Source organism: Dipodomys spectabilis, unplaced genomic scaffold, assembly GCF_019054845.1.
Source record: "Dipodomys spectabilis isolate Male_0828 unplaced genomic scaffold, ASM1905484v1 ptg000773l, whole genome shotgun sequence".
Classification (NCBI taxonomy): domain Eukaryota; kingdom Metazoa; phylum Chordata; class Mammalia; order Rodentia; family Heteromyidae; genus Dipodomys; species Dipodomys spectabilis.
In genome coordinates this window covers 585,154-611,748 of record NW_024871450.1, presented here as the reverse complement: position 1 = coordinate 611,748, position 26,595 = coordinate 585,154, and the positions used below count along the sequence as shown (strand labels likewise).

At 50.1% G+C, this 26,595-nt stretch overlaps 1 protein-coding gene across 2 annotated transcripts in view; it reads right to left on the bottom strand.

The window, feature by feature from the left end:
* Positions 1-20,651, bottom strand: part of Ndrg4 (NDRG family member 4) — a 41,881-nt gene extending 21,230 nt beyond the window's left edge. Inside the window, exon 1 of one of the 2 annotated variants that reach the window (XM_042672843.1) lies at positions 20,548-20,651. Coding sequence is in view for 1 of the 2 variants with exons in the window: in XM_042672841.1 (XP_042528775.1) it covers positions 19,992-20,028 (37 nt within the window). In the remaining variant the exon portion in view is untranslated. Of the gene's footprint in view, positions 1-19,991; positions 20,070-20,547 lie in introns of those variants that run through there. The other variant, XM_042672841.1, reaches the window with a different exon arrangement.
* Positions 20,652-26,595: the final 5,944 nt, after the last annotated feature.

Here is a 26,595-nt window from a genome sequence, read left to right as displayed (position 1 = left end):
GGTGGGGATTCAGCAGAGGCACTCAGTGATGTTGGCAGGGGGAGGCACACAGATTCTTACACAAGATCAGCTCGCTCCACTCAGTGTATGCCCTTATATTAACGGTTCTTAAAAGGACAAATAGCAAGCCACAGGAAACTAACAGAGGTATATATTAGGCAAAAAAAAAAAAAGAAAGAAAAAAGAAGAAAGAAAAGAAAAAAAAGTCAAACTTCAGGATGGGTGGCTCATGCCTGTAATCCTAGGTACTTAGGAGGCACAGATAAGGAGGATCATGGTTTCAGGCCAGCCTGGCCAAAAATTCACCAGGCCCCACCCCAACAGAAGAACCTGGGAGTAGTAGCTTGTGCCTGCAATCCTACCTACTGTAGGAAGCTTAAATAGGAGAATCCTGGTCCAGGCTAGGCTCACCCAGGCAAAAACCAAGATCCTATTTCACAAATGGGCAATAAAACAAAACAAACAAAGCAACATATGATCCCTAAAATGGTTTCAAGCAAAACTCTGTATTTATTCAGATGCAGTGATGTACCTGGGGTGTGTGTGGGGGGGTGTAGGGGTGGGGGACACAGGCATGATCAAAAGCAGACAGAGGTCCCCTGTAGAGGCCCAGGGGCACGAAGTAGATAGTGAAGCTCTGGGATCAGAGGCCAGAGAGGAGTGGAGCTGAGGGCTCTCTTGAGGCTGGAAGGATACGCCTGCCACAGGGTGGCAGGGAGAATGATGTTGGAGGAGGCTGGCAGGTCAGAACACCCGCAGAGACCCCTCAGCCTGCACAGACTGGATGGTAGGACCCAGGTCCCAAGTTCAAGTTCCAGGGAGACCCTTGGGCCTTTGATCCTCAGAGAGAAAAAAAAAATCACACATGTGTGTAAGAGCCAGGGAGGCAGAAAGACAAGGGCACAGGATCTGCAATCCTCCAGGACCAGCAGTATTACCGCCCCCCCCCCCCCACTTGCAGTTTAGGACGAGAGAAATCTACCCAGGGAAAACCAGCCAAGGACTGGGAATTTATAAAATTAAAACCGGTCTGTTAAAATTGTTGAAAAAACACCCAGGCTCACTAAAAGTCAAAGAAGTTCACATCAAAACAAGAGAATCTTCTTCTTGGACAACAGAACCGGCCACATCTGCAAGCAAAGCAAGCTACAAAACAGATGGTGACATAGTTAACCGACATATCATAGCAATGTAATATACTGATAGATCTTTCTGGAAGGCAGTATTGCAAAATGAATTAAAATGTTGTAAAAGATTCTGCCAGCACACAGAGAGCTCCCCTATGACCCAGCAATCCCACTTTTGGGCATTTACCCAAATGATCACAAACAACAGCATACTAAAGCTACCAGCACAACTATGTTTATTGCAGTATTATTTACCATAGCTAAGATATGGAACCAACCCAGATGCCCCTCAGTAGATGAATGGATCAAGAAAATGTAGTATCTATACACAATGGAATTCTATGCCTCCATCAGAAAGAATGACATTGCCCCATTTGTTAGGAAATGGAAAGACTTGGAAAAAATTATATTAAATGAAGTAAGCCAGGCCCAAAGAAACATAGGTCCCATAGTTTCCCTTATTTGCAATTACTAGAATATGTCTGAGACAAGCAGAAACGGTCAGATAAGTTGATATTAAGCGAAATGAACCCCAAGATAAGGACTCAAATGTTTTTTTCTTTCTTGTGATTGTTTCTTATTTATAAGATTTTTTTTTGTTGCTTTGTATGTCCCTCCCCCATGGTATAACCCCTGTTTTCACTGCATTTGATGTTAGTATAATTTGTGGAGGGGAAGGGAAAAATCAAATTGTTTAAATAGGGATGCAGGTGGACCTATTGCAACAATGAGATGTACAAGACGTTGTGTTGAAAAACGAACTTTACAACTTCGGTGTGTGTGTGTGGAGATGGGAAGGGATGGGAAGGGAAAAAAAGGAGGCAACAATGCTTGATAAGAAATGTACTCATTACCTTGCCCATGTAACTGTAACCCCCCTGTATGGTATTTTCACAATTAAAAAAAAAAAAGATTCTGCCAGCAGTTCAAATTCAAGGCCAGCCCAGGCTACAAAGTGAAATTGTCTCAAAAATAAATAAATACATCAAGTTCCCAGGCTTTACTCCCAGGTAGAAGATGGAAAGGTGAAGGGTGTCCGGTCTAAAGTTAGAAAAAAAGGACCCTAAACATTAATTTTAGTTGGAGACTAGGAATGTTTCCTCTTTGTATACAAAGCATTTCATCACTCATAAGTACTTGCTTGTGCTATTGTACTCCATCCTCAGGGGGAGGGAGAAGTGGGATGAGGAAACTGAGGCTAAAAACAGCTCAACTGTTGGCCTAGCGTAGGCCAAGGCTGGGCTCTGGCCTTGGGCTCAGTACTCAGCTGGGGTGTGGCAGCCCCTGGTCTGGGGTTCCTCTAGTCCTCTCCAACTCTATTCCCAGCCTTTCTTCAGGGCAAAACCTGACTTTCCCTTTTGTCTTGAAGACTGTCAGTCACTGGCTGGTTAGATGTCCCTCCCCTCCCCTCTCCTCACCCACGCCCCCCTCTTCCCCTCAGTTAACTTCTCCCGCAGAGAACAGTGACCGAAGACAGCCTCTCGGCACAGGGCTAGGCTGGAGAGCACTCTGGTGGCAGGGCTGCCCTGCTCCCTGCCCTCTCAAGGGCGGCCAGGGCCACAGTGCTAGGCCTTACAGATCTATCTGGAAGTGTTGACCCAGCGGGGAGCAGCTGGCCATCTTCCCCAAGGGAGGGCAGATGCCCCAAAGGAGGACCCCATCTTTAGCACCAAGAGGGTCCCTAGTCCCAGGCATCCGGCCCCACTGGTTCTGTGGTTCCCAGTGGTTTCCCAGGAAACCAGCTAACACAATGCAGATGGGCTGTATTTTTAGAAAGGCGTCCTTTCCCCTCTCCCGGCCCCCTCCCTTCTCTGTCCTTTCTGATGTGTGCATACTTTTCCATCCACCCAAGTGGGGAGCTGAAAGCGGGGGGGGGGGGTCCCCACCTTGGGAAACTTCCCATGAGGACTTTCTGAGACACCCGCCTCCCTCACACCATCTCAATTCAATGCGTGGGCAGCACTGGGGTGTCCTAGTGTGCTATGGGATCCCCGAGACCATCCTCCCCAGGGAGCTGCTATTAAAAGGGCTGTGAGTGGGCTGGGCAGGGACAGATGGCCTGTGATAGATGGAGGAGCAGGAAAGGGAGAGGAGACATCTTGCAATCCAGAGACACAGGAACAGCTCCATCCACCCTTGGAAACGGGAAGCCCAGGGCCTGACAGGCTATTCTGACCACCTCCATCCCCCCCCTCCTCCCCGCTCCATGACATAGAGCACAGAGTGGAAATTCTCACAGGGGGTGTGAGAAGTATCTTCCCAAGGAACTCATGCTTGCTTGCTTTCTCTTTCTTTTTTTGTGCTAGTACTACTGGTGCTTGAACTTAGGGCCTCAGGTTCGCCTTTAGCTTTTTTTGCTTAAGGCTAACACTCTGCCACTTGAGCCACAAAACTCTACTGCCAGCTTTTGGGTGGTTAACTGGAGATAAGAATCTCACAGGCTTTCCTGCCTGGGCTGGTTTCTAACTGTGATCCTCAGATCTCAGCTTCCTGAGTAGCTAAGATTGTATCTGGGCACCCAGCTTATGATTTCTTTTTGAGAAAGCACTTGGCTGATCTTTGTAAGGGGGTGAGTTTGGGGTTTACCTAGCTGGCTGAAGCCTGTTTCAGGTGGCAGAGGGGTAAAGCAGACATAGGTAGCCCCAGATGCCTAATGCTCGTTCCTCCTCTGAATCTTATATTCACTAAAGGGAACATAGGACCTTAAAAGCAAGCAGGCCTTAGATGAACCCCAACCCTTGCTCTCCCAAGTAGGCTGACCTGGGGCGCGAAAGCCATGACTAAGTTCTCTCCATCATTCACTGCCTACGTTTTTTTGTTTTTTGTTTTGCCAGTCCTGAAGCTCAAACTCTGGGCCTATGTGCTGGCCCTGAGCTCCTTTTTGCTCAAGGCTAGAACTCTACCACTTGAGGCACAGCACCACTTTGGGCTTTTTCTATCATTAGTTGGAGATAAGAGTCTCACAGACGTTCCTGCCTGGGCTGGTTTCAAACTACGATCCTCAGATCTCAGCCTCAGTTAGTTACAGGCGTGAGCCGGGCTCACTGCATAGTTTCATCTCAGAGCCTTGTAGGGTGACAAAGGAGCTCTGAGACCACAGATATAAAATACTGCAGGCCACAGGAGGAGCTCAGAGGCAGAGGATTGCCTAGGTAAGCAGAGCCCTGAGTCCATCCCCAGTGCCACGAAACCCAAACTCAAACCCCTTGGTAACTGGGAGATTTTTGTGTATAACAATGGGACCAAAAGAATGCAGCAGAGCCTGGCACTGCCGGTGCCTCACACCTGTAATCCTAGCTACTGTGGAGGCCGAGATCTGAGGATCACGGTTCAAAGCCAGCCTAGGCAGAAAAGTCTGTGAGACTCTTATCTCCAATTAGCCACTAGAAAACCAGAAGTGGCGCTGTGGCTCAAGCAGTAGAGAACTTGCCTTGAGCTGAAGAGTGCAGGGAAAGCGCCCAAGCCCAGAGTTCAAGCCTCACAACTGACAACAACAACAACAAAAAAGAGAATGCAGCTGAGCAGGAAATCAGCTCAGGCAAAGCAACTTCCTTTCCTCTGACTCTGTAAGACAAGATTCAAACCCGCTGTCTGAGAGGCTGAGCACCTGGTATTTGTGGGAAAGGAAGGTAATGGGTGGAGGGAGGGGTGGCAGCCAGCGAGGTTTGAGGGCAAGGGTGAGCACATTGGGAGGGAGATCAGAAGAGCTCCCAGCCGGATTCTTTTAAGAGGAGCTATATTCCAACCTGACTGTATTTGGTTGCTGCTTTGTGTTTCTTTAAATGTGCTTCTATGAGACCATGTGAACCCCTAGAGTTTTATTAGGTTGTTCTTGAAACTGTTCAGTAAATGCTTAAATTAAGTTGATCAGTAGTAGTTATACCCTATAGATAAAGCACTTTTTTTTCTTTTCAGTCCAGGGTCATGAACTCAGCGTCTGGGCATTGTCCCTGAGCTTCTGTTTGCTCAAGGCTAGCTCTACCACTTGAGCCACAGAGCCACTTTTGGCTTTTTCTGTGTATGTGGTACTGAGGAACTGAACCCAGGGCTTTGTGCATGCCAGGCAAGCACTCCACCACTCAGCCACATTCCCAGCCCTAATTGTTTTTTAAGCTGGGTCTTGTGGGACACAGAGAACAGGGGAAGGACTAGTGTGGCTTTCACATTTCCCATCACCACAGGGAGCCTGGCAGGCCACAGTCAGGACTCTGTCTAGGATGCCTTAAACCACAAACGAAACAGGTCAAAACCAGGCACAGAGCCAAACCAGCCTGGCTAGCTCCACTGGGAGAAGGGACTGGCAGCCAGCGACAGGCTGTGTCGCACAGAGAGAATAGCACAGGGTGATCACGTGATTCACCCAAGCCTCCAGGCTGCTGGCGGGAGGACCTCACTGCCAGCGACCGGAGTCAGCAGTCAGCCACACCATGCCAGCAGAGTGGTCTTGAAAGGAGCTCCAGAAACAGGAGACCCCAAGTCAGGAACCCATCTTCCAACTGCACTACACCCTGTCCTGGCTTCAGAAGCTTGGGACAGTGCTGGGGTGGGGCCGGGCTGAGACCAGACCAGAAGACAAGGCACAGGAAGGAGAAGGTGCCATCCACTATGCAGACCTAGGAAGGGGCCGCAGCCATGCTAATCCCCTCCCACCCGAGAGTATTCTACCTCCCTAGGCTCTGTGCTACAACTGCTGCCTCTTGGTTTATGCTCAACCTGGGACATGGTCTACTTTCCCACGGGTTTCTCTGAATTTCTACCCTCCCTACTGCCTGGCAAATGCACACACATTCTCTCTCTCTCTCTCTCTCTCTCTCAATCCCCTGTGCTCCAGGCAGCCATATTTGGGTTCTGATGCTCATACTTGCCGAGCACTGACTAGGCCCCAGGTGCTGTTAGCTTTTTACTTGTAGAAATCCTTGAATCTCCTGCTGCCTGCCCCCCCACCAACCTGTCACCTCCCTGACAGGGTCCAGCTATTGTCCCTGTAGCTGAGATGGGGGCACAAAGAAATGAAAGGAGCAAGCCAAGGCCTCACTAGTGCGAGAAAAGCCACTGAACAGCTTCTGCTGTGAATGACAGGGGCGAGTGGCGTCTCCGCCCCCCATGGCGGGCCTTGCTCATCTGCCCAGCGCATCACAGCCCATGCACCAAGGCTTAGGGACCAACAGGAGAGGCTCACGGTTGACCTATGTGTCCAGGCTGTCTCTGCAATGCTATGGCTCTGGTGCCATCTGTAGGTACACCATAGTAGGAGAAGCGCACCAGGGCGTGGAGATCCTCCACCAAGGCTGGTGCCCAGGGCTGGCCGGTGACAAGGCTCTGGAGGTGGTGGATTTGACCACAGCCTTGGGGGAAGCAGAGGTTCCCTCTGAACCTTTCCATCTGGAGCATCTTAACCTGGCTCTCTCCTACTTGCGCTCCCATGCCTGCCGCGGCCCAGCCTGCCTGCATGCCTCACTAGAATCCCCAAAGGGGAGGAGGCAGGATAGATCTCCACTCTGCATTGCTGACTCAGCCTAGAGAACAAAGACCACCTCCTCACAGACAAGCCCAGGAGGAGCACATGTTAGCATCAGGAAAACGCCACTGAACTATCCAGCTGCGGGCCTCTGCACCTCCACCGCCTCTAGAATGGAGGTCTTTATGTTCTGGTGCTGATGTCCCATGTTCAGGACCTTGCTGGGCACAGGGCAGGCACACACTCAGCACTTTTTTTTTTTTGTCAGTCATGGGCTTGAACTCTGGGCCTGAGCACTGTCCCTCAGCTCTTCAGCTCCAGGCAAGCAAGCGCTCTACCACTTGAGCCTCAGTGCCACTTCTGGTTTTCTGGTGGTTTATTGGAGAGGAGAGTCTCACGAACTCTCCTGCCCGGGCTGGCTTTGAACCACGATCCTCAGATCTCAGTCTCCTGAATAGCTAGGATTACAGGCGTGAGCCACGGCACCTGGCACACATTCAGGACTTTTGTCCTTTTTGGTGGGGCAGGGGTTGGAACCCAGACCTTGCACATGCTGGGCAAGTGCTCTCCCTCAGAACTGCACCGCAGCCACTCCATTTTTGCTTAATGAAATGGATAACTGGAGGGATGAATCATCCATTTAGGCTGCAAAATAATAACAGATTGCCCGTCCCTAGCGTTGGTGAGGCTGTGGGAAAACAGGTGCATACTCCAACACAGCTGGCCAGACGGCAGTGGGGTCAATTTTATTTGGTGTAACTTGGTAGTTTGTTAAATGCATATATCCATCAAATCTTCCATTCTGTGTCTAGGTATTTGTCCTAACCAAAGCCGCTGGCAAAGAGATGGAGATGGGGGTAGGGGGGCAGCTCAGGCACAGGGAGGCTTGCCACAGCAATGTGGGCTGCTTAAATGAACATCAGAAGTGTGATTAAATAATGTTCTTGGGAGTACTATGCAGCTTTAAAAAAGCCAATTTTACTCACATAGTTAGGGAAAGTTGTTTAAAAGGAGAAGTTAGAAGAGAAAGACATGATGCATGATAAAAAATGTGTAAATAATCCCATTGTTATGAAAAACACATGCACTGAGCAGAGTATTGGGAGATTAAAAAAGGAACGCTCTAATAATTTAGGATAAACTAACAATTTACTTTTGGGAAAGAACATGAAGTTGGCAAAGTGTCAAGGGGAGATTTTTATTATATACATTAGATTTTATCAGATCTAAGATACCACTGATGATTATAAGTGACAGACACATTTTACTTACCGGTAAGAAAAAAAATGCAGTCAATTAAGATATAATATGTCCCCTTCCCTTCCTTTTCCTTCCCTTCCCTTCCCCCCTCCTTTTTCTTTCCCTTTTTGTGGTATTGGGGACTGAATTCAGTCTCAAGCGTATGCACTCTACCACTTGAGCCACATCCCCAGACTTGGTTTCAATTTGTTTCTCAGATAGGATCCCAAGCTAACTTTGCACTTCAGGCTAGCCTTAAACTGTGATCCTCCTACCTTCATGTCTAGAGGAGCTGAGGTTACAGGCATGTCTCACCATAACTATCAATGAAGGTTTTGGTTTTCAGATTCATTTGTATGCCACACTGAGGACTGAACCCAGAGCCTTCGTATGCTAGGCAAGTGCGCTATCACTTGAGTCATGACACCAGCCCTCAAAACAACTACTGCTTTCTCCTCGTCCTCATCCTCGTCCTCCTCCTTCTCCTCCTCCACCGGTTTTGGGGCTTGAACTCAGGGCCTTGGCACTGTCCCTGAGCTTCTTTTGCTCAAGGCTAGAACTCTACCACTTGAGTCACAGCACCACTTCCAGCTTTTTCTGTTTATGTGGTACTGAGGGATTGATCTCCGGGCTTCATGCATGCTAGCAAGCACTCCACCACCAAGACACATTTGCATCCCAGTCCTCAACTTCTTATTGTGAAAAATTCTAAGGCTTTCAAGAAAGTTGCAACAGACAAACAGAAAGCACAAAAATTTCCCCATGTCCCCCAAGCTACAGAGGCAAAACACAGAGAAACAGGAAGGAAATATACTTGCAGTACTGGTCATATGAAGATGCCCTATGAATTTCACTCGTTTGCCCAATATTCTGAGATTCGGAACAGACTTCCATTTAGTTATCATGGCTTACTGGTCTCTCCAACTAGGATAGCTAACAATGAGTTTTCCTAGCACTGGAGTTTGAACTTAGGACCTTGTGCTTGCTTGCTTAACTCTGGTACTCTACCCCTGGAGCCATGCCTCCAGCCTGCTTTTTTGCTGTGGTTATTTTGGAGATAGGATCTAGAAGATTTTTCTGCCCAAGGTGGCCTCAAGCCGGATTCTCCACATTGTAGCTTCCTAAGTAGTTGGAATGACAGATGTGAGCCACCAGCACTTGGCTTTTATGACCTTGACACCTACCGATTTATATCATATAGTGAGAGATACAGATAGACAGACATAGTTTATTAAGTAGTTGTACAAAGCGGTTTCAATTCCAGAAGTCAGGTTACAAGTACAATGCATCTTTATTTATTTTTTTTGCCGGTCGTGGGGCCTGAACTCTGGGCCTGGGCACTGTCCCTCAGCTCTTCAGCTCAAGGCTAGTGCTCTACCACTTGAGCCACAGCGCCACTTCCGGCTTTTTCTGCTTATGTGGTGCTGAGGAATCGAACCCAGGGCCTCATGCATGCAAGGCAAGCACTCTACCACTGAGCCACCTTCCCAGCCTCAGTACAATGCATCTTGATCAGTGTCATCCCTTCTATCTGATCTTGACATTTTGAAGGGAGCTGGTTAGTTTGTAGAATGTCTTCAGTTGGGGTTAGTCTGTTGTTTTCTCATGATTCAACTGAACTGTAGGCATCTGGGGCAAGAGAACAAGGGAGTCAGTCACTTCCCGGTGCTCCCTATGGAGTATACGACGTCTCTGTCTTGTTACTGGGGATGTTAACTTCAGCCACTGGATTGAGGCTATGGTGGCAGTGCAGCTTCTATCTTCCTCTTTGTAATGAATTCCTATCTTGTAGGAAGATACTTTGCAAGCATCTTGTTTCTCCACGTTGTTTGTCGGTATAATCTCAACAGCCATTGATGAGTCCCGCCCATGCAGGTATTTCTGTGGTGTCTAATAATTGTTTTTTTTATTTCTATCATCCTGTTACATTTATTAATTGTTCCTATAGGTGACAGACAGCTACCGTTTCTCCTCTATTTATCTGACCTGTTACATCAGATAGGACTCATGTATATTTAGAACTATGGGTTAACATCTATTGCTATTATGTGTGTGTTGGTCCTGGGTCTTGAACTCAGGGCCTGGCTGCTGTTCCTAAACTTCTTTTGCTCAAGGCTAGTGCTCTATCACTTGAACCACAGCTCCACTTCTGGATTTTTAGTAGTTAATTGGAGATAAGAGGTTCACAAATTTTCCTGTCTTGGACTGGCTTTGAACCGCAGTTCTCAGATCTCAGCCTCCTGAATAGTTAGAATTGCAGGCATGAACCACCAGTGCCTGGACCACTATTACTTTTTAAAATTTCATTGTTCAAACAGGGCCATATTTGGCCACTAGGAGTTCCCTCAAGTTGGCGCTTGTGTCTTTTCAACCTGAAACATGATTTTTTTCAGTAGTTCCTAATTTTAGCACACTTATTCAATGCTCCAAATTCAGCTTGTACTTTTTCTGCCTGAACCCAGAAATCTGTCACCAAGAGCCTGGTCCCTTTTAGTGAGATTGTGTTTGTTATCTGGTTATTATTATTATTAATTTTTTTGCTGGTCCCGGGGCTTGAACTCAGGGCCCAGGCACTGTTGTTGAGCTCCTTTCTGCCCAAAGCTAGCATTCTACCACTTGAGCCACATAACCATTTTGGGCTCTGTTTTGTGTGATTAATTAGAGATAAGCATTTCATGGACTTTCCTGCACAGGCTGGCTTTGAACCATGATCTTCAGATCTCCACTTCCCGAGTAGCAAGGATTACAGGTGTGAGCCATTGGTGCCTGGCTTTAGTTATTTTTAATTTTTATTTTTTCTAGTCCTGGGGCTTGAACTCAGGGCCTGGGCACTATCCTTGAGCTTCTTTTGCTTAAGGATAGTACTCTACCCCTTGAGCCACGGCGTCACTTCTAGGTTTTTTTTTGTTTATGTGGTACTGAGGACTTGAACCCACATCTTCATGCATGCTAGGCAAGCACTCCACCATTAAGCTACATCCCCAGCCCTAGTTAGTAATTTTTTGATGCAGGTTATTAATATATACCCAAGGTGAGCCTCAAACTCACATACTCCTGCCTTACTGTCCCAAGTGCTGGGATTACAGGCAAGTTTGACCACTCTCAGCTAAGGATGCTTTTTAGAAACTAGGATCCAGGTAAGAAGTGTGCTCAAGGCTGGGAATGTGGCCTAGTGGTAGAGTGCTTGCCTAGTATGCATGAAGTCCTGGTGTTCAATTCCTCAGTACCACACAAACAGAAAATGCCGGAAGTGGCGCTATGGCTCAAGTGGTAGCCTTAAGCAAAAGAAGCTCAGGGACAGTGTGCAGGCCCTGAGTTCAAACTCAGGTCTGGCAAAAAAGAAAAAAAAGAAGCGTTCTCAGTGCTTCCAGGAGTCCCTGCTCCTCTGAAGGTAAGAGTTAGGAAATATAAGACATCAAAGCACACATTTGTTCCTAAGCCTATCCAGCCTATATTTTAAAAGCTGGTATCTCTACTTCTAATTCCACTCAACACCATCATTCAGTCTAGCTTCCGTCCCTTATCTGTAGTTTTTCCTCAAGTGGTGATTAACCTGTCTCTCATTATTCACAGTATTTTTGCTTATCTGTCAATTCCTAGGTTGCACACAAAAAAGTTCTGTGCATGCTGGATGAATTCTCTCACTCAGGGTTTCGCTGCTGGTGGTTTTGTACTTACTGAATGTTTTAGACTTTAAGAATCAGATTAAAAAAAAAAATCTCACTCATGAATTCTTAAAAAGGCAAATGTAATTGACAGAAATTGTTTAAGCTCTTCCTAAAATGCTTTGTATTTTAAGTGGTGGTGGAGGGGCTGGCGGGGTGGCATCTCTTCCCAGCGGACATCTCTGTCTCTAGGATTTCCTTCTAGGCTGCTGACTTCCACTCTGCAAAATCTGGGTTCTCAGGGATGTCAGGAGCAGCAGAGTCTCACCGCTCATTTTGCCAGCAAAGACTTCATTTTAGTATGCAAATTGCAGTTCCCTGAGAGGATATAGTGGTTAAGGCACAGCACCAATACATGTGTTCTGGGTGTTAAATAAAACCCCTAATCTCCAGGCTAAAGGCCAGGGCAGAGAACCCCAAGTCCACATGGGCAGTTTCTGTATGGAGCCAGTGGGGTCCCACCAGGACTCCAATTTCTTGTTCCCCAACAGCTCTTCTCTCCTCCTGACCTAATACCAGAGCCCCAAGTCAGAGCTCCATGATAGTCTGCCAGAGAGATGGTAAGGGAAGAATGAGACTAGAGGGTACGTTCTTAAAAGAAGAGATGTGCCAGTCACCCTCCTGCAACTATACGATGGCAGGAGCTTGAACAGCCATTTTTGATAAGACACTAAAGATGACAGAGCTAGGATGTAGAAGGAATTCAGCAATAGGAATAATCAAAAGCCATGAAACCATAAGTTTTTTTATGGTTTATTTTCAGACCCCATTTGTGGAAGCCGGAGGTACATTTTTATCCTGTTAAATCTAATATTATCATCATGGGTTTCTGTCACATACAGTTGAGGCTGATCTAAACTTAGGCCATTTTCTAGGAGAGTCATGAAAAAGGAAAAGGCTGGGGCTTCCCCAAACCAGGGAAGTTCTTGAGCTAACGGGCCGAGTGGTGGGGGATGCAACTCTGTGGTGAAGGCTTCACCAGTGCGGCCCTTCCTAACCAGGACAGACAGACTCACCACCATGTCCACGCGGGCAGGCAGCCATGACCTACATTCCAACTAACTTTGCCACTTCGTCACCAATTCTCAAGTTTCCTTCACACAGGTATCTCTCTCCTTTCAGCTGTGGATCCTTGCCCAATCTGGCAAATTTCCCAGAAACAAAGACACACTTGCCCTGGATCTCTGCGCAACATTCAAAGAGGCAGCCAGCCTTCCCTGGCAGTGTCTGCAACCTGGTCTCACACACAGAGCACACCACACACTTCCTTTGGGGGCATTTCCTCTGCCAGGCCATGGTTTCTCTGTTCTCTGAGCTTCCTGGCTCCTTAGTACTTTGAAAAACAATGCTCACCTGGCAGGGAACTCAACACCAAGCAACCCCATACTTCTGCCTTCCACCCAGCCGAGGGGCTGCCTGTCTCTGCCTGCTCTATCCCCACTTCCAACCCTGTTTCCTTTTGGGAATCCACTTCCCATCATCAGTTCCTGGGGGTTCAGGAGAATTGGTGATGTGGAGGTGGCCAGGTGACCCAGGCCAGGTTGAGGCCAGGTCTTCCTATGTAGCCCAGGGTAGCCTCTTCATCTTCCTGCATCTGACTCCTGAGCGCGTGATTACAGGCAGGTGCCACCACATCCAGCTGAAATTGGAAGCTTTTGCAATGCTGATGTGATGCTCAAAGGAGTCTGGATTTCAGATCCTGATTTTCACATTAGGGATGCTCAACAGATAAAATCTATGTAAATATTTAAAACTTCAAAACAAAACCTAGCCAGCAGTCGGTGGCTCATGCCTATAATCCTTGCAACTTAGGAGGCAGAGCTCTGAGAATCAAGGTTTGCAGCCAGCGGGATAGGAAAGTTCATGTGACTCTTTATCTCCAAATAACCACAAAAAGCTGGAAGTAGAGCTATGGCTCAAATGGGTAGAGCACTCGCCTTGTGCAAAAGAAGCTCCGAGACAGAGCCCAGGCCCCGAGTTCAAGCTGCAGAACTGGCACACACATAAACAAAACAGAACCAACCCTTCAATACCTCTAAATCTGAAACACCTCTAGTCCCAAGCATTGATGATAAGGGATAGCCTTATCTTATCTCTCTTGTTAGAGACAAAAGGTGAGTGCAAACACTCCCACCTCTGTGGGGTTATCTGAGAGGCAGAAGCGGTAAACGATCAGCAAGTCTATGGAAATGTATGGTGCGTCAGATGCAGTGCGTAGAGGAAGTAGTGTCGCAGAAAGGGACACAACTGGGCCTGGGGCCTGAGAGCTAAACGAAGGTGCTAAGAAATGCCACCTGAAGCTGGGCGCCAGTGGCTCACCCCTGTAATCCTAGCTACTCAGGAGGCTGAGATTTGAGGACTTTGGTTCAAAGCCAACCCCGGTAGAAAAAAAAAATCTGTGGGATTCTGATCTCTAATCAATTACCAAAAAGCCAGAAGTGGAGCTGTGGCTCAATTAGTAGAGCACTAGCCTTGAGCAGGGACAGCACCCAGGCCCTGAGTTCAAGTCCCAGTACTGACACACTTTCATCCACATACACGCAGATGAGAGAGTCTATCTAGCTGGGAAGAGGCAGAATCAAGGACCTAAAGATTGAAGGCAGGCAGGCTGAGCCTTGTGGGGCATGGGGGAAGCATTCAGAGCGCAGTTCACTGCAAACACAATGGCAGGTGGCAGAGGACTGGGGCAGGGGGAAAGCAGAGGGAAGGGCCAGGACCATTTCATGGTTAACCCTTCTATACAAGTTCAACCAAAGGACTTAGCAAATCCCTCTTCCTACAACTTGGTGACGTGACCTGGCATTAGGCTGGAAACAGGGGGCCATTGCTACAAGCCAGCAGAGGTGTTGGTGGCCAATGGACCCCCAGGAACAGGGTGGCTATGGCCACGTGAGAAGCCCCTTGTGTCTGAACTGTTGTGCGGGGGCCTGCACATGCCTCAACGCGGGTGGGGAAGGGTGACGGTGAAGGGCCCAGCAGAGGCTCAGGGTAGCTTATGAATTGAGATGACCTGGAGAACAGAGGTAGGGAAAGATGAGGGGGTTGTTTTTAGACCTGAGGCATGCTGACTTTTTTTTTTTGTCAGTTGCGGGGCTAGAATTCAGGGCCTGGGTGCTGTCCCTGATCTCTTTTGCTCAATGCTTAGCACTCTACCACTATGAGCCACATCTCCACTTCTGGTTTTTGAGTGTTTAATTGGAGATAAGAGTCTCACTGTGACTTTTCTGCTTGAGCTGGCTTCGAATTGTGATCCTTAGATCTCAGTCTCCTGAGTAGCTAGGATTATAGGCGTGATCCACTGGTGCCCAGCAGACTTGGCTTTTTTTTTTTTTTGTATGGAGCTTGAACTCAGGGTCTGGGTACTATCCCTGAGCCTCTTTGTGCTCAAGGCTAGTGCCCTACCACTTGAGCTACAGTATCACTTCTGGTTTTTGAGTGGTTAATTGGAGCTAAGAGTCTCATGGAAACTGTTCTGCCCAGGCTAGCTTCGAACTGAGATCCTGAGATCTCAGCCTCCTGAGAAGCTAGGATTGCAGGCATGAGCCACCAGTGCTTGTCTCAGACTGACTCTTTACTAATGTTTTGGTTTGTTGTGTGTGTGTGTGTGTGTTTTGTGTGTGTGTTACAAAGGTTCGAACTCAGGGCCTTTTGGTAGCTAAGCAAGTACTCTACCACTTGAGCCACATATCAGCTCCAGGTTGGTACTGAAAAAACACTGGAAAAAACTAAATGAGGCCAGCTAAGGATGAGGCCAGAGATGTGTACCCTGTGCATAAGATGCTCTGAACAGAATGTACCAGAGTAGAGGGGCCTATGAGCAAGTGGACAGAGCTCATGGTCCAATATCAGAGACAGGGCCTCCATGCAAGACAAGGCCTTTGGTGGAATCTTAGGGAAAGAAAAGTTTCATGCTGAAGAGGACAGACTGGGAGGCAGCAGCCATGAGAAAAGGCCTGGCTTAGAAATTAACCAAGCTGGGGAAGGTGGAGGCAGGAGGATTGTGAATTTGAGGCTAGTTCAAGCAAAGGTAGTAAAGATAGTCGTTAAGACCCTGTCTCAAAAAGAAAATGCAAGCAAAAGGGCTGGGATGTAGCTCAGGTGCCTAAAATGCACAGGCACTGCATTCAACCCCAGAAACACACACACACACACACACACACACACACACACACACACACACAGAGAGAGAGAGAGAGAGAGAGAGAGAGAGAGAGAAAAGAAGAAAAGAATCACTAAGATCCAAACCACGGAGCTATCAGGGGAATCAGGGGAGGAGAGATGGAGCCTGGTAGCCTGTGCGTACTTGCTGGATGCAGACACTCCCTGTTCCTGCTAGTATCAGTCTAAATTCTGTTCAGTCGCTTGCAACTGAGAAACCTAAATGACTTCTGAAGTTATTATTTTCCTGCATGGTCTTCAGGGGCTGAGTGAAGAAGTCCAGGACCCTCCTACGCCAGTGGCAAGCACATTTGGGCAGCCAGCCTGCCCCAGCGTGGGCTCAGAGGACCTCCTAGACTTAGAGACCGGTGTTCGCTAGTGCACACTAATGCTAACTCCAAGGAAGGCAGGTCTCCTCCACGGAAGGCACCGCAAAGGCAAACCCAAGCTATGATGACAAGCGGACCTACAAGCCACCTCAGGCCACCCTGACTCTCCCTTTCACATCATCACAGTGTGCTAAGACCTAACCAATCCCATGTAACAAAAAATTAGGGAATGAAAATATATTACTTCATATGGTTGCTATGATGACTTGCTAACATATAGAAAGTGCTGAGGACTGAGCCTGGCACAGGAATAAATGCCATCTAGCATAGCCTGCCATCACCGTTGTTAGAACACGTGTGTAAGGGAACATCTGTCTGGGTGGATAAACAATCTGGGTGTGCACTGTGGGTTTCCAGGTCTGCGGGCACACTAGGCTGAGCCACTTTCCTCCTCTATTAATAATGACAGGACAAACATCCTTGAGAAGACACCTCTGCGCACCTCCTTATTTGTTCCTATAAACTCAGCTGCTGAGTCACAGTCACACATACTTTTTGATACATCACTGGCAATCTGCCCTTCATGATGGCAGTACCAGTTTTCCCCCTGTGTGAGGCAAGGAGTCGTATGCCCACCAGGCTGAAGTCCTGGACACCTGCCAACTTGTGCCCCCACTGCAGAGAGCCAGCACCCATGGTGTATGCTGAGAAGGATGAACTAGAAATGAAAACTTGACATCCTATGTCCAGACTGTAAGGGCAAATCCATGCCTCAGTTTCCCCCTCACGTAAAATGCAGATCAACCCACTGCAAAACTGTAAGGTTATGTATTCTGTGAATTAAAGTAAAACCAAAACTCTACACAGAACTAGCAAGATTTTTTTTTTTTTGCCAGTCCTGGGGCTTGAACTCAGGGCCTGTGCACTGTCCCTGAGACTCTTTATGCACAAGGATAGCACTCTACCACTTGAGACACAGCACCACTTCCGGCTTTTTCCTAGTAGTTTATTGGATGTAAGAGTCTTATAGATTTTTTCTGCCCTGGCTAGCTTGGAACCATGATCCTCAGATCTCAGCCCCCTGAGTAGTTGGGATTACAGGTGTGAGTCACCAGCGCCTAAGACTTATTTTTTTAACCACACATTTTTTTTTTAATTGCCAAGATCTAACACTGAGGCTCCTAAGGGATCATACAGACACCTCAACCTGCCAGTTTAAAGCTCTTTCACACAGAATAGACTTGGAAAAATGTTAAGTGCAAATGCACCGAAAAACTGCCTTCCAGTATGCAAACACACTCATAGCCCACCTTCCCACCTTGCACAGAAAAATTAAATCTCCCAGCCACCCAAGGCACTGGCACTGGCCCTCTGCGCATTGAGGCACGTGTATATAGATGTGACGGAGACCTGGACTCATTCATAGTATCCCTCTTTACCATGCTCGGGAGGGAAGACCCTCCTACCCAGCTATTGTTGCTTTTTTTGTGCTGGTACTCGGGCTTGAACTCCAGGCTTTGACTCATGTTTTTAATCATTTGGACCATGCCTATACTTCTGACTCTTTGCTGTTTAACTGCAGATAAGAGTCTCACAGACTTTGTCTGCCCAGGCTGGCTCTGAACCATGATTTTTTAGATCTCAGCCTCTTAGCTGCTCATGGATTGCTGGAGTAGCTGATATAGGTATGAGCCACTGGCACCTGGCTCATTTCACTAATAAGGCTGGGCCTCAAAAGAAGTGAACGATTTGCCTGAGAGCTGAATGGTTGGGATAAGACCCTGAGAACCACATCCGCAGACTGCAAAATCCCTGTCTTCCTTGGGAGTCAGAAACACAGGCTGCCAGAAGCACCAGTGACCAGAGGGGCTCAGATGACCTCACCACTGCCCTCTTCCCTCCAGAACAAAGCGGCACCCTGAACCTGGGCTTGACAACTCATGGACACCCTTTGAGCTCCATGTGAGGGGCACCCCCCACTTCTTCTCATCGGAGTTGTGGATATCTGGCTAGAAGGATCCAACCCCAGATGCCAGCCCCTACTCTGTCCCATGCCATGGGACCTCAGTAGGTCTCCCCTGGGACCACATCTGAGAGATCTAGATGGTGGAGAGAACCTAGTGAACAGGCTGGGACACGCTGGAGGAAGGGATGTGGGATGCTGGAGCAGAGGGGCAGGCACCCCCAGGATAGGGAGGACCCCAAGCAGCTGAGGGACCACAGCCCTTCAATTGTCACTTGTTGCCCACGGCCAAATGTCGTGCTCAACCCTTGATATGCATGCTCACATCTGATTGCTGAAGAACTCAACTCCAAAGGTACTACCATGACCCCATTTTCTTGATGAGGAGACTGGCCCAGAGCAGGGCAGGTAGCATGGCATGGCTCAGCTCTCAGGTTTGCATCCAGCACTCTTCTCCTTGGCTGTGTGAGCATAAGGAAGCGACACTGCTTGGGTAAGAGAGGAAAAACTGTACAGAACCAGGACGATGTGCATCTTTTTTTTTTTTAAATTTCCTAAGGCTGAGGTTGGGCTAAAAGCTTCTACAGAATCATTCTGGTGGCACAGCTGATGAGCAGGCTAAGACTGCATTCAATAAATCCACCATCACCCTGTGACCTCTTTATCATCCAAAGAGGAACTAGGCAAAATCTCCCAGGAATCCATGAGCAGGGATGAAGCATGGTGAGGACAGATCCAGAGTCCTTGCCAGCCACCTGCCAGTCCTTCATTGTCAGGACAGCTAAGAGGATCTGGTCTGCCCTCCTGGCAGGGCTCTAAGTCTCCCAGGACATACAGACTTTCCCTCCTGGGGTTTACAAGTTCCGTCTCCATGAAGCTCCCTCAAGATTCCTGGCACCCAGACCTGCCTCGTGTGAACTCAAGGAAAAGCTGACAAGGAACAGGGAAAGGAGGGCTGCCAAGAGTGCCCAGCTGGGATTTTCGGGACCCCAAAGCAATCTCCACCTGTCCCTACCACAACCCCACTGTTGATTGACAACAACCCAAACCCTCATTTGAACACATAGGAACACATGTTCAGGCTCCGCCGCTGCCGCAGCGCTCAGACACCAAGCTTCTCCTGCACCGGGAAACCCGGGCCAGTCCTACCTGAGTCCACCTCCCTCTCCATGAACAGAAATCCTGTTATTGGGTCTGCAGATTCTGTCACAGGCTCTAACCTCTCCGCTCCCTTCCTGTCCCTCTTCCAGACCCCAGCCTGTTCTGAGTGCACTCAGACTCTGTCTCACCTACTCTATAATAAATAGGGCTCTGGTCTCCAAAGGTAATAAGGGCCCTGAGGACAGAAACCTGGGTGCCGGAGGACACCTACTGGAACGAGCTTGTTCCCTGGTTGGGCCGGGGCTCTGCCTCCTTCGTGGCTCTCTCCTACTCCGACCCAGGGAAGAACACACATGCTACGAGTGTTACCTACCAGTCTTCCCGTCTGGCTGGGATTTCCCACCCTCGGTCCCCCCACCCCCATCCCCGTCCCTCCTTCCCGTTCCCTGGATCTCTGAGGCACTCCAGCATGGCCTCCCGGATGCAGGTTTCCAAACAGGGGTAGGCAGGGGTAGTGGTCACTTCTGCGGAGGGATCCCAGTCCTCACGCTCTAATCGGGATGGCCACTTCCAGACCACTTGGCTCCTACTCCCAACAAGAAACTTCTCCACTCCCATCCCCATCCCCAAGACCGTCCCCGGGAGAGGCCGTGGCGTCCTGTCAGGAGACCAGGCTGGGACTGCCAGTCGGTCCCCTCCGGGATCCTGACTCGCGTTGCCGCCCCAGGGGGAGCTGCGCAGCCCCGCGGTCGCTCGATCCATCGATCCGCGCGCTCTACCCGCCCGGGACGCTGGCGTCGGGGATTCGGGGCGCGGAGCCGGGAGGAGCACGGGAGTGGGTTCTCTCCCGGGAGAACCCGCGCCCCAGAGCAGGTAGCACCGGAGCTAGAAATCCAGTGACCAGCTCAGATTCGGGAAGTGGCCGGCGGCGGCGGGGCAGGGCCGCGGTACCTGTCAGCAGTTCGAGTCTGTGTCCCAGCACCTTCATCTCGGCGCCCGGCGCTGCCCGGCGGGGCCTGCGTCGTCGGGGAGGCGCTGGGCCGGCGGAGACCGGGGGCCGGGGCGGGGCGCGCGGGAGACGCCGACGGCAGCCGCGGGAGAGCCGGAGCCGAGCGCGAGCAGCAGCCGGCACCCGCGCGCGCCCGCCGCCCCCTCCACCACGGTTTAAAAAAATCCACCAATTGCACGGCCGCGCACCCCCAAAAGGCGCCCGCTGCCACCTGGTCCGGGTGAAGTCCGGGGGGCGGAGGGAGTGAGCCACCGGGGGAGGGGGCCTGCGCCCCACTCCCGAACAAAAGCTCGCCGTCCCCAGGCATCGGAAGGGGGGCGCGGTCCTCGGGGGGGGGGTCCCTGAGAGGACGGGAGGGCAGGGGTGGGGAGGCGCCACCCCCGCGGGGGCGGAATGGGGCCCGGGGGAGCAGGTGCAGGGCCGCGCTGGGGCCTGGGGGCGCCCGGAGGACGAGGGGAGCGGAGGCCGGGAGGCTGGGGCGAGGGCGCGGCGACTCACCGGGGACGTGCAGCGGGACGGACGGACGCGCAGGCGGGAGTCGGGCCTCGGTGCCGCCGCCAACGCGCGTGCAGATACCCGGTCGCCCGCGCCCCTCGCCGAAGCCGCGGCTGCGGGCTGGGGCGAGGATGGGGGCGGGAGGGGGCGGCGCGCCACCGGGGCGGGGCGGGGCGGCCCCTCGGGGCGCGGTGGGCGTGGGCGCCGGGCCTCCAGGGGGAGCTGGACTCGGTCCTGGGAGCCCGGCTTCCGCCTCCTGCTGCGGCCGAGGCGCTGGGTGGGCGGGCGGGCGGGAAGGTCAGCCGAACTCCGCCGCGCGAGAACCTGGCGGAGACCCCCGGCCATCTGAGACCTGCTGCTGGCCCCTCACCTCCCGCGGGCGTTCGGAGACCGGGTGCGGCCGCGGAGGCTCGGGGAGGCGGCACGCGGCCCTGCCCGCAGCTCCAGGCCCTTGTCACCGCGAGGCATCACCCGTCTTTGTTTGGACTCCCCAGGGGACCCCGGCCTCGTTGACTTGTGGACACCCTCCTGCCTTCCTCCCTGCATCCTCTCTCCCTTGGATTTTGCCAGCTGAGAACTGTTGGAGAAAAAGTCCCCCACCTCCCAGTGTGTGTATATTTGTGGGGGGGGTCTTAGGAAGAACTAGGGCCCCAGGAGCTCTTGGGGGCATCGTCTGTCCCATACCATTCTCAGATCTGGAGTTTATTGGCGGCGGGGGGGTGGGGGGGGGATGCTGTCTCCTGGCATAGTTCTGGCTGAGCCTGGGGGTACCGCCTAGACTGTGGCTGAGTTCTGTTCCTCCTCCATTATCTGAGCCTCTCCCTGCTCTAGCCTAGGCCCACCCCCTTCCAGAGCCCCCCACCCCCCCTCCAAGGAAAGCCCAAAGGCCCTGGGTGTAGTTCTGCTCTATGAAAGTCAGATGAACCAAAATTAATCTGGTCCAGATCGAGATGCGGGCCAGAGATCGAAGTTCCATCCACAGTGTCCCTGTGGTGGGCAGGGCTCTGTTCCTCTGTTCCTCGCTGTGCCCCAGCCTGATCGGTTAAGAAAGTGTTGCTGCAGGTGTCCTGCAGACCTTTTGACGGGCTTTAGCTGCAGTCTCTGTGAGTTGGTGCACCTGCCAGCTAAGAGAGCGGTAAGGTTTTGCTGGTCACTCATCTCTGGCCTGGGATGTAGCAAGCTCGGCCTTTTGCACATGGTCTGGAAATTCCTGCCTCTCCATGGAAGACAGTTCCATCTTTAAAACGTATTCCTTTGGCTAGGCTGTGGTTCTGTACATAGAAATCAGGATTCAGTCCTTAAAACACAGTCTAGATCCACAATTTCCTGACTGTGTGATGTCTATCCAGTTAGTCCCCCTCTCTAAGCCTCTCATGTCAGTCAGTGTGATACTGGGATAGGTCTGAACTCAGAGGGTTCTAAGAAATGATTGAACTCTGCTTCCCTAAGCTTTGGGTTCAATCTCCAGGACTGAGAGGGCTTGGGGTGGAGGGGGGGGGGGAATGTGAAGAAAATGCTTAGCATAGTGCCAGACACAATTTAAATCTTTGATAAATGGCTATTGTTATTGATGATGAAGCTATCATAATTACATTAAAATTTTTTCAGCTCTCCTGAGTTCGGCCCTTTGCAATAATTTCAGATCTAGTCATTAGCCAAGTACATCGCTGATGTTCTAATCCACGAGGTCTTGCCTGGTCTGAACTCCTTGAGAAAAACCAGCTAGAGGGTGTGAAGGCTGCCCAGCTAGAGCAAGGGTACTATGTCAGGTCTGCGTGTGTAAGGTATGGCATTGTTAACAGCCTTGAACTGATGCCAGCAATCTGCTTGGCTCTGATCACTTAAAAGTATTCAGACTGGAACCCTTGTACCCGAGACTTGTTGGATGATGAAGAAATGCAGCCGCAAGAACTCTGGCACTGCAACCAGCGCAGGTGCTGTGGGAACAGGCCCAGTCAGTCACACTAGGCACAAGGGTCCCTGCTGCCCAGCAGAATGGAGGACCAGCAATCCCAGTCCCATGGGGTTCCCTTCATCCTCCCCGCCCCCCTAGAAGGAGGGGAGGAACTTGTGCTGCTTGGGGACAGGCTGGGTATTCTATTTTATATTTATTCCAGAGCTGAGGACCAAACTCATGGCCTTGCACTTGCCAGGCAATGCTCTTCCACAGAGCTAAATCCCCAATTCCTTTATTTTTGAACACGGATCCTAGAAGACTGCAGAAGGGCAAGCTGGTGCCTGGGACAGAGGAAGCCTCAGACATGTCCCCTGGCCTTGCTCCTGAAAGATGCTTCCTTCATAAGTCACTGCCTTGCAGAATGGTCTCCAACAACAAGGTTGGAGAAAAGCCTTCATTTCTCCATCTGGCATGGGGAGCTAATGTGTCAGGCAGGTAGCAGGGGTAAGAAGCAGAGGCTCACTCTGGCTGATTGAAACAGAAAAGAGCTTTGTTAAAAGGAGGACAGACAATCCTTGGGATCAAATGAGCCAGGCCTGACACTGAAGTTCTGGAATGATGTTAAAACCATACTACCATTGCCTGGCACAGACACTGTGGCTGGTACTTCCCATAAACATGGACAGTGATATCTGGAACCCGTGCTGCCAACATCACCAAATGGATTCTGGGTGGTCTTGTACTGGTCCTGTGCTCCAGTTTCTAATTCACAGTCTGGAGAAGTCAGAACTTCTGACTGGACAAGTCAGATGAGGCCATCAAATGAAGCTTCAAAGGAGGCTGGGAAGAGTGGTTTCCAGGTTCTCTATGAGAGGTGGGCTCTGCCTTGTAGAAAAGATATGGTGGATGCTGGTGACCAAACAAGTGACCTGTGTCCACTTTGTGTAACAGCAGACTCATGAAGGCTTTACAAGAGAATGCTTATGGACTCCTACCTCTAAGCCTAATAGGAAGGGAAATATGGTCCCTGGTCACTGATTACTGCCTTACACTGTAAACTCTCAGTATCAGCCAGGGGTTTTCCGTCAAGCCTTTGCCTTTGATTTCTCAGCAGGTGGAAGACAAAAGGACCTTGGGAACCATGTGGTTTGCTGCCCTTCCAGATGCATACACAGCGCTGCCAGGAGGACAGGTGACTGGGTTTTTCCATTATGGTGATGAATAGGGCTGAGTCACAGGCCCTCTCTGGTCCCCTCGTGACCATGACTTGGAGCAAGTCAGAAGAACCAGCTGATGGGCTGGGGGTGTACATGAGCCTGGGGCTATGGGGGCTTCATCTCTTAGCAGGAGGAGGGAGGCAGGAACTCCCCCCCCCCCCCTGCTCCAGTCAGGATCCAGCAGTCTTGGGGGAAAGGAACCTTTCTCTTCTTGCAGGGTATTGAGTCACTGTTCCTTGGTGCTGAGCCCATGCTGCAGAATCCACTGGAGACCCAGAGTGGACAGGGACATTGACGTTGCCTCTAAAGCTTATGCCCTGATGGAGGAACCCAGCTCTGAGTCCCATTCTCTGGGTGCAAGGCAGACTAAGATTACCATGGGGGACAGTGTGGGCAATTGGGGGCTCAGCAAGGGCATCCTGGAGGAAGAGGCATCAGAGCTAGCAGATGGAGATGGAAGATAGGGTAACTAGACAGGTGACTATCTTTCTCTCCATCCATCTACTTGTCTATTTACATTGGGCCAGCTAAGCCCTGGGTTGTACTCAGGGCAAAGCATGCTACAGCCTTGCCCCTACAGGAGCTCCTGGGCTGACGTGAAGAGGGCTGGATATACGTGAGCAGATAGGAAGCTGCCCCAAGTGGTGGGTGGGGGAGAGTGGCTGGCTTGAACATGACTCTGGAATTTTACTAGCCACTAGATTATCTGCTTGCTGTTCCTGGGCCACTGAGGACCAGACCATACTGTGTTGCCATGCCTTTTACTTGGAGAATGTAATCACTGTCTCCTCTCCCCTCACCCCTATCTCAGAGGATAGCAGACTTCCCTTCTTTTTCCATCTCCTCTCAAAACCAGCAGCTGCAGGGAGCCCCAGATGGTGCTGTATCAAGGCAGGAAATAGGTCTGATAATAATCCATTTAAAAATTATGATAGTAATATACACTCAAGGTATAAATTTTATAAGGTATGGAGAGCAAATAAACATCACCAGTAGGGTTGAGAATGTGGCTTAGTAGTGGAGTGCTTAGTGCTTAGTGCGTAGCATGCATGAAGCCCTGGGTTCAAGTCCTCAGTACCACATAAACAGAAAAAGCCAGAAGTGGCGCTGTGTCAAGTGGTAAAGTGCTAGTCTTGAGTAAAAGAAGCGTAGAGACAATTCCTAGGCCCTGAGTTCAAGCCCCAGGACTGGCAAACAAAACAAAACAACAACAACAAAACCACCAGTAATTCCATTGCTTAAAGATAGCCATTGTTAGTTGGGTATGGTGGCTTACACCTGAAATTCAGGAGGCTGAAATAGGAGAACAATGAGTTCAAGGCTAGCCTGGGATACATATCAAGACCTTGTTTCAAAAAATAAGGGTAGCCAGTGTTAACCTATGCTTTATATTTACCCTGATAAAAAGTATTCTTCTCTGATATAACAATATCAGCTACATTTGTCTTATTGTGTGAGAACTGAACTCATGCATTGGGGATGTGACTGTTTTTCATTATTGGACACAATGTTGCAGCACTGGGCTAGCAGACCTGCTTTGTTTGTATTTCTTGACCTCAGGAAAGCAAACTGCAGCCTCCTTTTGGTTCCCTGGTTTCTGACTTTCTGTCCATGCCTGCCTATCTGCCCTCAGGAAGGGGGTCAAGGAATGCTTAAAGCATGATGCTCTTTACTTTCGTGCAGATTCTGGGAGAATCCATGGGAAGTGCTGGTGTCTTCACCAGCCCTTCACCTCCTCGGTTGTGCCAAGTTTGTGTTAAAACCTGAGATTTTGAGTTGGTACTATTACTATGTAAAAACGTTCCCATTGGGGAGGCTGAGAGAAAGGGACCTCTCTCCTATTTTTACAACATCCTATTAATCTACAATCATTTCAAACAAGAATTGAGACAGAATTGAGAAGGCCTGTTGGTGATCTCTTTGGCATCCTCTCAGAAGCTGACATTCATTCCACTGAGTTACAAGAAGCAGAGCTAAGGTGTCTGTGCCTTACTTTCCCCTGGAAGGTAGTACTTGATCTAGAGAAAGGCACCTCCCCTGGTGGGTGGGTGGGTGGGGTGTGACCAGCGGGCTTTCTTCTTCCTCTTCCTCCCACTGGCCATGTGGGCTTGAGGGGCTTCCCTGGGGTCCACAGATTCAGGTGATCCCAGCAGAAGGGAACCGGGCAGAAAGCAGGTGAGTAGGTGAGATTTGTTCTTTGGAGGAGAACAAAGCTATCTTCCTTCCCAAGGAGAGAGGGGAGCTTCAATCTTTTTTTTTTAATTGTGAAAATACCATATAGAGGGGTTACAATTACATGGGCAAGATAGTGAGTACATTTCTTATCAAGCATTGTTGCCTCCTCCTTTGTTTCCCCTTTCCATCCCTTCCCCTCTCCACCCCCACCCAGGGAGCTTCAATCTTGATGTGCTATACTCTGTTCTGTTCTTGTGCTTTTTGGTGTATCATTGCTCCCCCCACCATGGGCTTCTCATACAGCTGATGAACCTTACCAACTGGGCCCATCCTCCATCATTCTGCCGGTGCATTCGCCTTGCCACAGTCTGCCCCCTAGGATCTCTGTCTTTTCCCTTTGTCTTGTCACTTCTCTAAGAACTTAAGATGCTGTGTCAGCCTGAGTGCCCCTCCCCTCTGAGTTAACCCCCTCCCCCCCCCTGCACCCGTGGGTGGATACACTGAAATGACATGTGAGCACAACTCTGTTTCTCTTGTTAATCTGTCATTTGTCAGTGGAATTTACAAGACCCCAAGCCAGGGAACTGAGAAGAGCAGAAGGAAAACCTTTCCTCTTCCATAATGTCACCACTCGTTTAGTTAATGACCACATGTCCTCATCCTGCTGTGTCTTATCATGCTCATAGGGGCTGGCATTAGGGTGAATCCCCAGCTGATACTTCGGGAAGTACAGCTCCTGAGGGGGGCAGCGGTGGGATTCCT